This window comes from Littorina saxatilis, linkage group LG15, assembly GCF_037325665.1.
Source record: "Littorina saxatilis isolate snail1 linkage group LG15, US_GU_Lsax_2.0, whole genome shotgun sequence".
Taxonomy (NCBI): Eukaryota; Metazoa; Mollusca; class Gastropoda; order Littorinimorpha; family Littorinidae; genus Littorina; species Littorina saxatilis.
This window is the reverse complement of record NC_090259.1, coordinates 20,570,179-20,585,878: the sequence shown is the minus strand read 5'-3', so window position 1 is coordinate 20,585,878 and position 15,700 is coordinate 20,570,179. Positions and strand designations below refer to the sequence as shown.

Genomic DNA, 15,700 nt, shown 5'->3' with positions numbered 1-15,700 from the left:
GCTCTGAAAATTAAATATATAAAAATTATTATCAAAATTAAATTGTCGAAATCAATTTAAAAACATCTTATTCCTTGTCGGTTCCTGATTCCAAAAACATATAGATATGATATGTTTGGATTAAAAACACGCTCAGAAAGTTAAAACAAAGAGAGGTACAGAAAAGCGTGCTATCCTTCTTAGCGCAACTACTACCCCGCTCTTCTTGTCAATTTCACTGCCTTTGCCATGAGCGGTGGCCTGACGATGCTACGAATAAAATGACATTGCATTCAGTTTCATTCTGTGAGTTCGACAGCTACTTGACTAAATATTGTATTTTCGCCTTACGTGACTTGTTTTGTTATTCATACAGAACAAAGAATTGCAAAGTGTTCACGTAAAATGACTGAAGGCAACATTAACAACTGACGGGGACAACCAAGCCACCATTATGCACCGACTTGACATATTAGAATAAGGTGCCTCATCTGAACAGACAACTAAAGCCTGATGTTTCCGTCACACTTTGTATTTTAGATCTTCATGGGATATACAGGTTACAACACTCGTGATTTGTTATATGGCTTGTATTTCAGTCAAGACCCAGCGGCTCGTGATTCCCTTGATATTCATCCGCTGGGTCTTGACTGAAATACAAGGCATATAAAAAACCACTCGTGTTGTAACCTCTGTATATAAAACATCAGAAGTTGTGAAAGAAACAATTGAAAGTCGGCGGAGACTTTCTTCTGAGATTTGTTAAAATCTTTTAGCAGAGCGAAAGAGAGAGAAGAAAGTATCCCTTCACAGACAGCCTATTGGTATATATATATATATAGTTTCTAATATTTCAGAGCAGAAATTGCAACATTTCGTACTTTGCTTACATTGTTAGGTTGGCGATAAACACAATGACAGTGCAAAACAGGGGATCGATATCTCTTATGGTTCAAAGAAAGGCCTTGGATATTTGTCCTACATAAGAAATCTTGTTGCAAGAAAAATAACATATATTTTTTTTAATGTTCAGAAGAAACCGTTTGTCCTTGAGGAGGAACGCTGTTTCAAAGAGAAATGCATTGTAGAAGTTATAAATAATTGATGAGGTCGATCCAACAACAAGTTCATATTTAAGATTATTGCAGTCTCGATCATGGTAACGTTATTTCGACCAATATTTTGGATCATTGTTGTTGTGTTTTTTTGTTGTTTTGGTTTTTGTTTGTTTTGTGTTTTTAACCTCATATCACCCCCCCCCCCCCCACCCCCATGTGCGCGAGAGTTACTTGACTGGACACTCTAGTATTCGTCTGATGGATTGAAAGTGTTGGTAGTTATTTAGTTACTGTTGATAAGTGCAATTATGTCTTTTATTCAAATGTACTTTTTAGATATTCTAATTTTAGGTGTACAAAACAGTTAATGCTGAGGAATTTTAATTCATTTTAAGTTTTATCACGGAAAACGGAGGCGAGAGATAGCAAACTGAAGAAGATAGTTAGTGCGTGCTGTGTGCGTGATGTTGTCAATAGTTTGGGTAATTCTCTAATGTGTATGTGACTCAAGACTTCGAATCGATTGTTTTCAAACGGGTTGTTTTATGAATTGGTGTATAACTTTTCCACAACTACGTTACATATGCAGAGATTTTTTCATCAATAATGACTTGTGAAATCTCAGGTCAAACATACAGGATAGAGTGTCGTAGATCGGAATACTTAATAAAATATTTGACAGCACAAACGAAAGCAAAAATTCAGAAAACAACAGACTCCGAGAAAGTATGACAGAGAATCCGGCTCTGCTTCTAAGCATTGCTAAAAATGTGTTGTTTGTATAAAGCCGGTCTGGTCAGTTTTGCTTTCTTAAGATGTTGAGCGCTTTTTAATTATCTAATTCTTATTATACTTAAATGAGTATATACCTATATGAATGGAAAACCAAAACAAGAAGGGTGTTGAATTTGATATAATTTATTTCGAAAATGCTGGATGGATTCAAACTTCTTTATTGTCGTGTTCTCGTCGTGTTGGACGGTCACATGCATATAAACAAACTGGTATAAATGAAGCAGACACAGGCATGGAGGGTTAGCGTGCTTTTTATTCCGCCATGATTCTCCCAGAATCCCCAGCAACCTTTTACGTCAGGGTTCTTGCATTTTGACAATAGAACACGGTTTTCAATGACGTCATAACATTACATCCCCCTTACTTTACGCTTTTTTGGCTCACGTAAGTGTAGCCTATGCGATGATAAACTTTGTCTGTCTGTGCGTGCGTGCGTGCGTGCGTGTGTGTGTGATAGAAACTTTAACATTTCCGAGTCTATGGATAAAGCTCGCATAAGAAGATTACGTCTCGGTCAAAAGTGTTTGACGTGTGTGATAGAAACTATTTGAAGACGTCACATTATGACGTAAGAGGGTTAGACGTCACGCAAAGGAATTACTGAAAGTCTCGGTCATTCTTATTGTGAGCGGGCCGAGACTAGTTGGCAGATCCAGGGTCTCGCTTTCTTGCACAGTTTCACCTATGCTTACTGTGTGTGTGTGTGTGTGTGTGTGTGTGTGTGTGTGTGTGTGTGTGTGTGTGTGTGTGTATGTGTGACGGAGTGATTGAATTTGTGTTACTGTTTGTCGATTTCTTACGTGAGCCTTGAAGGCTTCGCCTCTTGTTTTTCTTAAAAAAAAAAAACCAAAGCAAACTAGCTCTTCAGTGTAACTATGACTTTCATAAATGAAAACTTCAACAAAAGAAAACATTTCTGTGCTTCTTCCACTCTAGTTAAACATAACCAAAAGTCCCCGATCAAGAATGTTAGGCCGCTTGACCACGCGACCGCTTCTTGTGGTCACAGGCCGTTCATTGGGCAATCCCTCAGAAGTAATCCCACACTTTGAAGTAAATTACTTCAAAGTGTGGGGATGTGCCCCACACTTTGAAGTAAACCCATTTTTTACTTCAAAGTGTGGGGGGATCTTCCCACACTTTGAAGTAAACTCAGTTTTTACTTCAAAGTGTGGGGGGATCTTCCCACACTTTGAAGTAACTTACTTCAAAGCGTGGGACTTTTGCATCGCCTGTTTGAGCCTGATGATTTTGTCCAAAAAAATGGCAAAGTCTTTTGGATGAGTGAACAGAAAAAGTGAGCGAGCCAAGAAACACAGTGATGTTTATTATCAACCCAAAGCAATGACCTATTGTTGAGTGTGACGAAAACACGTGGTGACGATTTTAGAACATGTGGGGTCACGCGGAGACTATCTGAGAACACTCGGGCTCATTCGGCACGATTTTACAAGCATGGGCTCCCTGGAACATGTCCCCACTACGACAACTCCCCCACCAAATGTCCCCACTGTCGCAATTTCCCGCCAAATGTCTGCATCTGCGATAATTCTTCTCCAAATATACCAACTGCGATAATTCCCCGCCGAATATCCCAGCTGCGACAATTCCCCGCGAAATGTTGCCACTCGCCCTGGAAAATGTCCCCACCACGACAGTTCCCCGCCAAATGCCCCCACTACGACAACTACCCGCCAAATGTCCCCCACTGCGACAATTCCCCACCAAGTGTCTCCCACTGCGACATTTCCCCGCCAAAATGCCCCCACTACGACAATTTCACACCAAGTGTCTCCCACTGCGACATTTCCCCGCCAAATGTTCCCACTACGACAATTCCCCGCCAAATGGCCTCCACTGCGACAATTCCCCGCCCAACGTCCCCACTACGACAATTCGTCTTCAAATGTTCCCAGTTCGACAATTCCCCGCCAAATATCCCCACTACGACAATTCGCCGCAAAATATCCCCACTGCAACAACTCCCCACCAAGTGTCCTCCGCTGCGACAATTACCCGCCAAATGTCCCCACTACGACAGTTCGTCGCCAAACGGCCCCACTACGACAATTAGTCGCCAAATGGCCCCACTACGACAATTCCCCGCCAAATGTCTCCCCCTTCGACAATTACTCGCCAAAAATCCCCACTGCGACAATTCCCCACGAAGTGTCCCCCACTGCGACAATTCCCCGCCAAATGTCCCCACTGCGACAATCCTCCCTGGAAATGTCCCAACTGCGACAATCCCCCCCCCCCCCCCCTACGGCCCCACTACAACAATTCGTCGCCAAATGTCCACAACTGCAGTAATTCCCCGCCGAATGTCCACACTACGACAATTCCCCGCCAAATGCCTCCCACTACGACAATTCCCCTCCAAACGGCCCCACTACGACAATTCGTCGCCAATTGTCCGCAACTGCAGTAATTCCCCGCCAAATGTTCAACACTACGACAATTCCCCGCCAAATGTCCCCACTGCGACAATTCTCCCTTGAAATGCCCTTACTACGGGGAAATGTCGTAGTGGGGACATTTTGGTGGGAATTATCGTAGCTGGGACATCGGGCGGGGAGTTGTCGCAGTTGGAATATTTGGCGGGAAATTATCGCAGTTGCGGACATTTGGCGGGAAATTGTGACAGTGGGGACATTTTGTGGAGAAATGTCGTAGGGGGGGATTTTTACAGTGAGCCCTTGCTTGTTAAATCGTGCCGAATTAGCCCAATTGTTCCCAGATAGTCTCCGCATGACCCAACATGTTTTAAAATCGTCTCCACGAGTTTTCGTCACTCTCAACAATGGGACATTGCTTAAAGCCTGATAACAAACATCACTATGTTTCTTGGCTCGCTCACTTTTTCTGTTCACTCATCCAAAAGACTTTGCCATTTTTTTGGACAAAATCATCAGGCTCAAACAGGCGATGCAAAAGTCCCACGCTTTGAAGTAAGTTACTTCAAAGTGTGGGAAGATCCCCCCACACTTTGAAGTAAAAACTGAGTTTACTTCAAAGTGTGGGAAGATCCCCCCACACTTTGAAGTGAAAAATGGGTTTACTTCAAAGTGTGGGGGGATCTTCCCACACTTTGAAGTAATTTACTTCAAAGTGTGGGATTACTTCAAAGTGTGGTGCAACAGACCATCCTTCCTTGTCAGGCTGCAAGGCACTCAGTGTTAACGCTCTCAGAACATAAGAGAAACTTACACATTGTTAATGGGGCTACAATAAATTTTGAAATTTTTAACTGTGCTCAAAGCTTCTTCGTGTATGGTAGTAAACATAATAATGACACTTAACTTGTGTTGTATTAAAGTTCCAAGAAAAAGTTTGACTGGTTTGATCACATTATATATTTTGAACACACCCACCCAGAGAGAGAGAGAGAGAGAGAGAGAGAGAGAGAGAGAGAGAGAGAGAGAGAGAGAGAGAGAGAGAGAGAGACAGACAGACAGACAGACAGAGAGACAGACAGACAGACAGACAGACAGACAGACAGACAGACAGACAGAACATTAAGCATACCTTAATTTGAAAACAACACACAGATTAAAAGAATGCTTAAACACTTTTATTTTAAACGAAGAAGAATCCTTTAATCTAAGAAACAAGGGGACGTAAGCGCTCTGAGAATAGCGGACCTGTGCAACACCAGTAGGTGAGAGGTATGCAGAACCAGTCTTCCGGCACTTGAGACAATAACACGCTTTAAAATGAAACAAGTCGCGTAAGGCGAAAATACAACATTTAGTCAAGTAGCTGTCGAACTCACAGAATGAAACTGAACGCAATGCCAGTTTTCAGCAAGACCGTATACTCGTAGCATCGTCAGTACACCGCTCATGGCAAAGGCAGTGAAATTGACAAGAAGAGCGGGGTAGTAGTTGCGCTAAGAAGGATAGCACGCTTTTCTGTACCTCTCTTTGTTTTAACTTTCTGAGCGTGTTTTTAATCCAAACGTATCATATCTATATGTTTTTGGAATCAGGAACCGACAAGGAATAAGATGAAAGTGTTTTTAAATTGATTTCGACAATTTAATTTTGATAATAATTTTTATATATTTAATTTTCAGAGCTTGTCTTTAATCCAAATATAACATATTTATATGTTTTTGGAATCAGAATATGATGGAGAATAAGATGAACGTAAATTTGGATCGTTTTATAAATTTTATTTTATTTTACAATTTTCAGATTTTTAATGACCAAAGTCATTAATTAATTTTTAAGCCACCAAGCTGAAATGCAATACCGAAGTCCGGGCTTCGTTGAAGATTACTTGACCAAAATTTCAACCAATTTGGTTGAAAAATGAGGGCGTGACAGTGCCGCCTCAACTTTCACGAAAAGCCGGATATGACGTCATCAAAGACATTTATCAAAAAAATGAAAAAAACGTTCGGGGATTTCATACCCAGGAACTCTCATGTCAAATTTCATAAAGATCGGTCCAGTAGTTTAGTCTGAATCGCTCTACACACACACACACACACACACACAGACACACGCACATACACCACGACCCTCGTCTCGATTCCCCCCTCTACGTTAAAACATTTAGTCAAAACTTGACTAAATGTAATGAAAAAAACGATGTTCATCCTCAAAATGTCCGCCCCGAAATTATTTGCGAAATTATACAGCATGCACGTTAAAACATACGAATTCTACAAACAAGACATTTGACGATGAAGCAGACAAATAAGAAGAATTATTACAATACCCTTCAAGCAAGACTTAAAGAAAGTAAATTAATCAACGAATTTAAACCTTGAATCACAGCATCATCAAAAGAAACATAGAAGCTAAAAGACCTGAAATGTATTCTCAAAAAGAAAAGCGATTTTCTTCCTTTGAGCACAGCTTAACCCCTTCGCTGCGCGTCGGAACTGGAATTCCGACACCTGTGTTTAGCGTTGGCTGCGTGCCGGCACTTGAGTTCCGACGGATATCACGAATTTTTAACGGTGTAAACGGTCCTGCTGACCAAGGGAAACAACCCCTGCAATGAACTTCTATCTGTCTACAGTGGTACCATTCACTGTAAACAGTTCCTTCCCTTAAATTGTTGGGATTAATAAAAATTTTGTTGACGGTGTGCGACCCACGTGTTTTGACTTTTCCAAGATGGCGGATCGTTCTGCTGAGACGTAGTAACTTGAAAAGAGTGCTAGAACGTGTTATTCAGTACGGTTCTGATCTTGACCTCAGTGATGATGATAGTGGAGATGATATTTTAGATTCTGGTGACGATTTTGTGCCAATGGACGATCATTTGGGTGATGATTCGGGCAATGCAAGTGTCGATCATGACATTGTGTATGATGAACCCATGACGTAGAAAGTTTTTTTGTTTTGCTTCAAATTGGATATTTTGCGTGGATATGAAGACAACAAAAGGTATGTACTTTCAAATGTTTCATATATTTTCTAAAAGAGTAAGTTTCAAACTTTGCAAAAACATAAGGTATGTAAGGTTATCTTGTGTTGTTGATTTTTAATATTTTTTTCAAAATGGCTCTAAATCGCGCGTTGGCAGGGAACACAGGGGAAATTTAGCTGCGCAGCGAATGAGTTAAATCTACCGCTGAACACAACCCCTATACACAATTCTTGCGACCATATCTCTTTAAACATCGGCACACATGCTTCGTAAAGAGTTTGCCTTATCATTCGTCGTAAAATGGCGACTTGCGAACAAACTGCATCCTAAGCTTTGTCAGCGCACTTGTTGTGCTGGCATTGTATTTCCAGTAGAAAGGACCGTCCGTGAAGAACGAGTACCCGGAACAGTCAGTGCCGTACCAGCCAGGCACCCCTCTAGCAGTGTAACACCCGTTGGTGTCAAACCCGTCAGCGCTAAACTTCATCGGCGGAGAAAACGCAAGCCCGTCGATGTAGGGCACTCTAGGGTCGTACAGATCGTAGCCGATGATATAAGCAGTAGCCTCTGGTCCAATTGTGAAATTCTCATAGTTCAGAGATTTGCGAATGTTAAGGTTGAGCTGGTAGTCTGCCTGAGAGGTGAACTGATGGAGCTTTTCCAGGCCGGCAAAATAGTTCAAGCTCAGCGGGTCAGTGCCAATGCCTTGGTCCCTCAGTGTGATGTAGTTCTTGTTGAAGTTGGAGGTGTCGGTTCTCTGTAGCAGATATGTGACTCCACCCCAACGAAATTGGCACCAAACCTTGAAAAAATAGAATAAGACGAGACGCAGTCAGTAAAGTTAATAAGTTTTAATTCAGTTAGGATGTCAAATTGAGCAACATTTCAAAAAGTAAGCAAAACACGTAGTTTAAATTTTAAATTTTATAATTATTATTTTTACATTTAGTCAAGTTTTGACTAAATGTTTTAACATAGAGGGGGGAATCGAGACGAGGGTCGTGGTGTATGTGCGTGTGTGTGTGTGTGGTGTATGTGTGTGTGTGTGTGTGTCTGTGTGTGTGTGTGTGTGTGTGTAGAGCGATTCAGACTAAACTACTGGACCGATCTTTATGAAATTTGACATGAGAGTTCCTGGGTATGATATCCTCAGATGTTTTTTTTCATTTTTTTGATAAATGTCTTTGATGACGTCATATCCGGCTTTTCGTGAAAGTTGAGGCGGCACTGTCACGCTCTCATTTTTCAACCAAATTGGTTGAAATTTTGGTCAAGTAATCTTCAACGAAGCCCGGACTTCGGTATTGCATTTCAGCTTGGTGGCTTAAAAATTAATTAATGACTTTGGTCATTAAAAATCTGAAAATTGTAAAAAAAAATTTTTTATAAAACGATCCAAATTTACGTTCATCTTATTCTCCATCATTTGCTGATTCCAAAAACATATAAATATGTTATATTCGGATTAAAAACAAGCTCTGAAAATTAAATATATAAAAATTATTATCAAAATTAAATTTTCCAAATCAATTTAAAAACATTCCTATTCCTTGTTGGTTCCTGATTCCAAAAACATATAGATATGATATGTTTGGATTAAAAACACGCTCAGAAAGTTAAAACAAAGAGAGGTACAGAAAAGCGTGCTATCCTTCCCAGCGCAACTACTACCCCGCTCTTCTTGTCAATTTCACTGCCTATGCCGTGAGCGGTGGACTGACGATGCTACGAGTATACGGTCTTGCTGCGTTGCATTGCGTTCAGTTTCATTCTGTGAGTTCGACAGCTACTTGACTAAATGTTGTATTTTCGCCTTACGCGACTTGTTTGTTATATCCATATGAACATGTCGTTGTGCTTGTGCATGAAGAAACCAGGATGGTTGTGTTATATTTTACATGATGATGTTAGGCCGGACAAAAAGTTTATTTCATGCGCAGCTGTTAAAGCCCGAGCCGTGTTCCTAGAGAACACGAAATGTACCAGGCGTAAAAACGTCAGAAAGAACCGCAGAACTGTTATTTTTGATAAGCACCCGAAGAATCCCAAGGATTCCCCTAAGTTATCAACGTGATGCGGTTCGTCTGATGGTTCTGCGTTTTGTAAATTTTCTGTTACCTGGGACCTCAGCCATGAATGAGGGAGGTCGGCTTTTAAGGCTATCTTAAAAATAGCAAAACCAATCTGTGTGTTACCGGGTAAGGAGCAGGTGTTCCAGCTGGCTGGATCATATACGTTACATCCTCTGGCCCCTCGAAGCCTCTCTCGAAAAGTTCGGAACAGTCTGTAGAAATAAAGAGAAAAAACATCTGACTCAGAAAAGAGAAGTCACACACTGTACTGTTGATGTTAAAATAAAAAGAAAACACACCAGTAACCAGGTACGTTTATATCTATAATCAATATTTCGGCACGTTACTGCCTTCTTCGGGATGGTTAGCTTATTATTGTTGATGTTACTACAGTAACTGGAAAGTGTGGTGTAATATTCAAGAATTGGCATTTTAGTTGATTAAAATGCATTGGCGTATTGGCCTCATGCCTGGCACTTAAAGAGGCCACCGGAAAGTTTCTTTCAAAATTTAGATCCGTAATATATAGAAACATGTGGAGAAAATTTGTTGGCACACGCACACACACACACACACACACACACACACACACACACACACACACACACACCCGCACACACACACACTCAAACACACACACAAACACACACAAACACACACACACACACAAACACACACACACACACACACAAACAACAACAACACACACACACACAAACACATGCGCGCGCGCTCACACAAACACGTCTTCCGCTTAGAAGACTCAAATATAGTTATTGTGAAATGAGTTTGTACAGTATCAACTGAACGTTCAGGTTGCATATAATATTCGACCAAATTAATAGAGGATGTTGGAAAATAACTCAAGACTTTCAAGCGGTGTGGCAGATGTAGCGACCCATAATGTGAGGAGGGAGTGCACGATGAGGAACTGAATCGGATGAATATGTTATGCAGTGTATACTATGCTTAGTATGACACCTTTTTTTCTCGAAATTACTCGCATCGGAGAGAATTGCTAAAGCACCTGTGTTTTTCTAAACTCACATGACCTTAAGCCAAACCCACGTGACCTCAACCCAAAACATTTTGTCAACGAACACTGCAGGCCATCGATTATTGCCGCAACGAGAATCGACAGCGATTCGTGGCTCCGATGTGCATCATTTTGAAAGAAAATGATGTCATATGAAGCACACAATGCATTCTTTACACATCAAATTGAGTTGTTCGTCACGATCGTACGCAAAGTCCGCAGTCAGCATTGTGCAACTCAGCTTCATATTCTGGAGCGCTAACTCTGCAACACCGCTTGAAAACCATGACAGTTATTTCCGGAAAACGCGCACGCATGATACAGCAAACATCTACGACTGACCAAACATTAGTTTGCGAGTACTGGCTTACGTGTATCGCCATGCATAAAGTGATCTAGGATAAAAAACAAAACAAAACAAATGACAATCACAGAGTGTTGACAGGGCATCAAATTGTGACTGAGGAACAATCGAACCATGGATCAGAAATCCAGTGTCTGGTAAACAATTCTCCATTCAGGTTACTGATGCCAAGCCTTACACTACAATACAAAAAGTTCGGATTGTGATCAGACGCGAATAAATACGAGGTGATGACAGAATTGTTAGAACTAATACATCTTTTTAAATGACTCAACAGAACCAATTATGCTTGATGTTATCTGGGCGTTCATTCCAGCGGGAAGTCGCAGATGGGAATATGGATTTTTGTCCACAGTTCAATTATTATTTGAAAGCGAAAAAATCATCTGCTCAAAGGATTCCCCCAATGTTATGAGTTTATGTAGGACAGGAGCTGTAATAGACGTTCAGATAGATATGGTGGTGACGGGCGCTGTGGCGGGGTGGTAAGACGTCGGCCTCTTAATCGGAAGGTCGAGGGTTCGATTCCCGGCCGCGGCCGCCTGGTGGGTTAAGTGTGGAGATTTTTTCCATCTCCCAGGTCAACTTATGTGCAGACCTGCTAGTGGCTTATCCCCCTTCGTGTGTACACGCAAGCACACGACCAAGTGCGCACGAAAAAATCCTGTAATCCATGTCAAAGTTCGGTGGGTTATAGAAACACGAAAATACCCAGCATGCTTCGGCGTATGGCTGCCTAAATGGCTGGGTAAAAACTGTCATACACGTAAAATTCCACTCGTGCAAAAACACGAGTGTACGTGGGAGTTTCAGCCCACGAACGCAGAAGAAGAAGAAGAAGATATGGTGGCACAAGCCTGCACACTGCCTTGGAATATTTACTCATTGAATGGGGTTTCCGAAACCCCGCGAACAATGTCCTCCTTCAGTTGAAGTGTATTTACAGGAGACTAATGAAAAATAAACACGACTGTAATTGTGCTGGAATACGAGAGAGTTCATTATATTAATTACAATGATAACGTTCGAACTATTGATTGTACCTCTGATCCGCCGGTGACATAATCTTCCGCCATACTCAATGGTGCAGTTGCAGTGATCTCCGTTGGGAGTCCCGCCATTTTGACACAGAAGCTCTGTGGTTGTCGCCTCAGTTGTTGTTGTTTTTGTTGTAGTCGCCTCAGACGTTGTTGTAGTCGTCTCAGCTGTCATTGTGGTCGCCTCAGATGTTGCAGTGGTCGCTTCGGCTGTCAAAGTGGTCGCCTCAGATGTTGCAGTGGTCGCTTCGGCTGTCAGAGTGGTCGCCTCAGAAGTTGCAGCTGTCGCTTCGGATGTCAAAGTGGTCGATTCGGCTGTCAATGTGGTCGCCTCAGATGTTGTTGTCGCCTCAGTCAACGTCGTCATTTCCGGAATGTTAATAATCTTTGACATAAAAGAAGACAAAATGACTGTTGAACAAGAAAAGATATGTCAAAAAAACATGATCCACATGCTATGCTATACTTTACTGCACTGTGCTTAACTATTCTAATTTTACTATGCTTTAAAAATGAGTGATTGTTGATTGATCTTTACATTTATGTATGTATCTTTTAAAATAAATCGTTTATGACTTTATGTATGTGTGTGTGTGTGGTATATAATGTGATTAAATTATATTTATATTGTTCAAGGAACCGCAGTTTTCGTTTATTCTCCAATCATCAAAAGAAAAGCACCTGGGGCTAGGCCGTTATTGTCATGTGCATTTAACACAGCAATGTTTATTTTTATATTAGCTATAGGTATAGCTGTTTTTACATTTTAGATTAACATTTGATGCTTTGGGAAATCCAGTTAAAATTCGTCTGCACGGTAAGATATTAAAAAGAAAAGAAAGAAAAAATATAGATTGAGAGCTACCAAGTTATTTTGTCAACGAAAAAAATGTATAATACCATATGAAGGAACACAGAAAAGAAACTACTAGAAAATAAAACAGAAATGAACACGCAAATACACATACTGGCAGGCAGACAGAGTCAGAGAGACAGACAGAGAGACAGACAGATCCACTCAAGCACACAACAACAACAACAACACCAGCACCAGCACCACCACCACCACCAACAACAACAACAACAACAACAACAACAACAACAACAGCCAAATACCCCCTCCCCCACAAAGAAGCACACAAAAATCAAACAAAAATATCCCCGACCTCCCGTTCCCCACTTCTTCTTCTTCTTCTTCTGCGTTCGTGGGCTGAAACTCCCACGTACACTCGTGGTTTTTTTTTTGCACGAGTGGAATTTTACGTGTATGACCGTTTTTTACCCCGCCATTTAGGCAGCCATACGCCGTTTTCGGGGGAAGCATGCTGAGTATCTTCGTGTTTCTATAACCCACCGAACTCTGACATGGATTACAGGATCTTTTTCGTGCGCACTTGGTCTTGTGCTTGCGTGAACACACGGGGGTGTTCGGACACCGAGGAGAGTCTGCACACAAAGTTGACTCTGAGAAATAAATCTCTCGCCGAACGTGGGGACGAATTCACGCTGACAGCGGCCAACTGGATACAAATCCAGCGCGCTACCGACTGAGCTACATCCCCGCCCCCCGTTCCCCACTAAAGAACAACAACGAAAACCTATGTATGCTTAAAGGATACAAAGTGGGGAGAACGATTCACCAACCAAGAAGTTCGGTAGCAAACGCCAATAACAACGACGATGACGTTGAGTACGACCACAACGACTGTACCACCACCAACTACCATCACCACCACCATCAACAGTACAAACGTAATACACGCAATGCACAGGCAAATATATAACAAACCTACAGCAGTCATATCAGATGATCCATACAAAAGAAAGCAATAATAACATCACACGAGTAAAAAAAAACCTACCTTTTGGACGTGAAAGCATAACGGTGACGAAGAATTGGTCAAGCTGTCACATCCACCTGTTAGAACACTCTCCACAACTTTGCAGGTGGCTTCTCTAGAGATTCCAGTCGGGCAAACGTTCACACCAAAGCACTCAGTCCTTTGTGAGCACTGCTGAATGCAATCAAGCGGCGAACGACATGAGACTGTGTCGAGAAAAGCATGGTATTGAGTCACCAGCCCTCTTGGGCAACGACGAAAATGTTGCTCCTGTATTCCAAAGGCAGGTACCGAAGAGATGAATATTCCAGAGACGACGGGAAAGAGATATCTGACGAATACTTCCATTTTAACGACGATGATTTTGCGCACCTAGATATTAATTGACAACGGTGATACTTATGTTGAGACTTATGTACACACACCGAAATATGTTACCGGCCTTCATAATTCCCACACGAGCTAATTATTTTTCTTTACATGCGCAAGCACTTGCGCGTGCTAGCCTCACAACATATGTTCCGCAATAAATAGCAGTTGTCTTGTTGATAAAGGTTTAACAACTCGTGAAAACACCAAGATATGTTATACCCCCATTCCACACAACCGTTCTAGCTTCCGTTCTCAGGCGCCCTGAGGACGGCTGCCACAACAATGAGACGCTGCGCAAACGGCCGTTTTTGGCATCTTTGAGCAGCGTCTGACCGTACTGCTGCTGAGGACGGCTGGGAACGGAAGCTAGGACGGATGTGTGGAATGCGGGCATGCCAACACAGTGTGTGAGAGCGCTAGCGTTGCGTTACCATTGCGTTAAGTTCCATTAACGATCCATGAGTTCTGTTGCTGATGTGTTAAGGTTCCATTACTGTTCATTTGGAACGGGCGAGGAATGGCTACAATTTTGAACATGCAGCCCGAACTCACCCGTCCCAACCGTTCCTACCGTTCAAAGGAGTTCCGTTAACGTCCATTGGCGTTCCATTAAGGTCCCCTCCCGATCCCTCCCATTCCTGTGCCGTTCCTTGGTCGCTACGGGAACGGGACCTAAAACGGATGTGTGGAATGGGTTTTTTACGGAATAGCAGCTTTCATAACCGAGCTCAGACTTTTTTTTTCTGCATTTACGTCTTTAAAAAACAGGCCCTTTATGCGCACGTGCTTGTGTGTGTACGCGTGCGTGATGGCATATGAAGTTCGAAAGCTCACAATTACCGTAAAATCCCTAGCATAAGCCCACCATCTAGCAAACGCCCACCCCCCACTTTGGGCCAAAAGTTGTGCACAGGGGTAACTACCTAGCAAACGCCCACCCTGCTTTTTTCAAAGAGACTATAGGCTCACTTTCACTAGGATTTGTGCAGACTGTTCTAAAAGTCATCTTTTCCCCCTTCTTTACCTTTTCGTGTTTCTTTCCTTTTTTCTTATTCTTTGTCCCCTCTCCTCACTCCCACCCATCGTTCATGTTTTTTCGAGTTTCTCTTCTCTTTTTTTCCCTAAGTTTGTGGGTTTTTCTTTCTCAGAAAGATTGGGCCTTTTGAAGACAAAATCCAAGTTCAGTTAACGTTTCATTTCCAAAGACGATCGTGTAATTTCTTCCCTGTACAGAAAGAAAGGGCTTCATTGGTGTTGACATTTCGACATGTCATCAAGTTTCTTTTTCCCGGAATTGTGTTGTTATTGCTTGTCCTTGCAAATGTCTGGCGATTTTTTTTTTACTTTATAAATTCATATGAATGACTATGCTCGGGTTGTTTTCAGAAGAGCCAGTCCTTTTCTCTCTCTCTCTCTCTCTCTCTCTCTCTCTCTCTCTCTCTCTCTCTCTCTCTCTCTCTCTCTCTCTCTCTCTCTCTCTCTCTCTCTCTCTCTCTCATGGTTGGCCTTCTTTGCCTCAAAGTCCTTTTTCTTTCTTTTTTCCTTCACTTCTACTAACACGACCTAACTTACATGCTTTCGGGGTTTGTATTCACTCAATTACACGGTTGAGCACAAAACTTACTTTGTGCAAAGGGGTCTATCCCTAGCAAACGCCCACCCCCCAATTTTGCCCTAAATCTGTGCACAGGGGGGGTGGGCTTATGCTAGGGATTTTACGGTACTAGGACTGAGTACAAACAAAAGATTTGATGAGAC

General features: G+C 42.0%; 2 protein-coding genes across 3 annotated transcripts in view; both read right to left on the bottom strand.

Annotated features, from left to right (window-relative positions):
• The window catches only part of LOC138948791 (fibropellin-1-like), a 334,700-nt gene that overhangs the window by 258,325 nt on the left and 60,675 nt on the right, over positions 1-15,700 (bottom strand). The gene's annotated exons all lie outside the window — the stretch shown is intronic.
• On the bottom strand, positions 7,416-14,185 carry LOC138948794 (uncharacterized). Its single transcript, XM_070320411.1, has 4 exons — positions 13,592-14,185; positions 11,736-12,114; positions 9,416-9,504; positions 7,416-8,022 (listed from the first exon to the last, which is right to left on the bottom strand). The coding sequence occupies exons 1-4, from the start codon at positions 13,916-13,918 to the stop codon at positions 7,507-7,509; spliced, it is 1,311 nt and encodes a 436-aa protein (XP_070176512.1). The 5' UTR covers positions 13,919-14,185; the 3' UTR covers positions 7,416-7,506.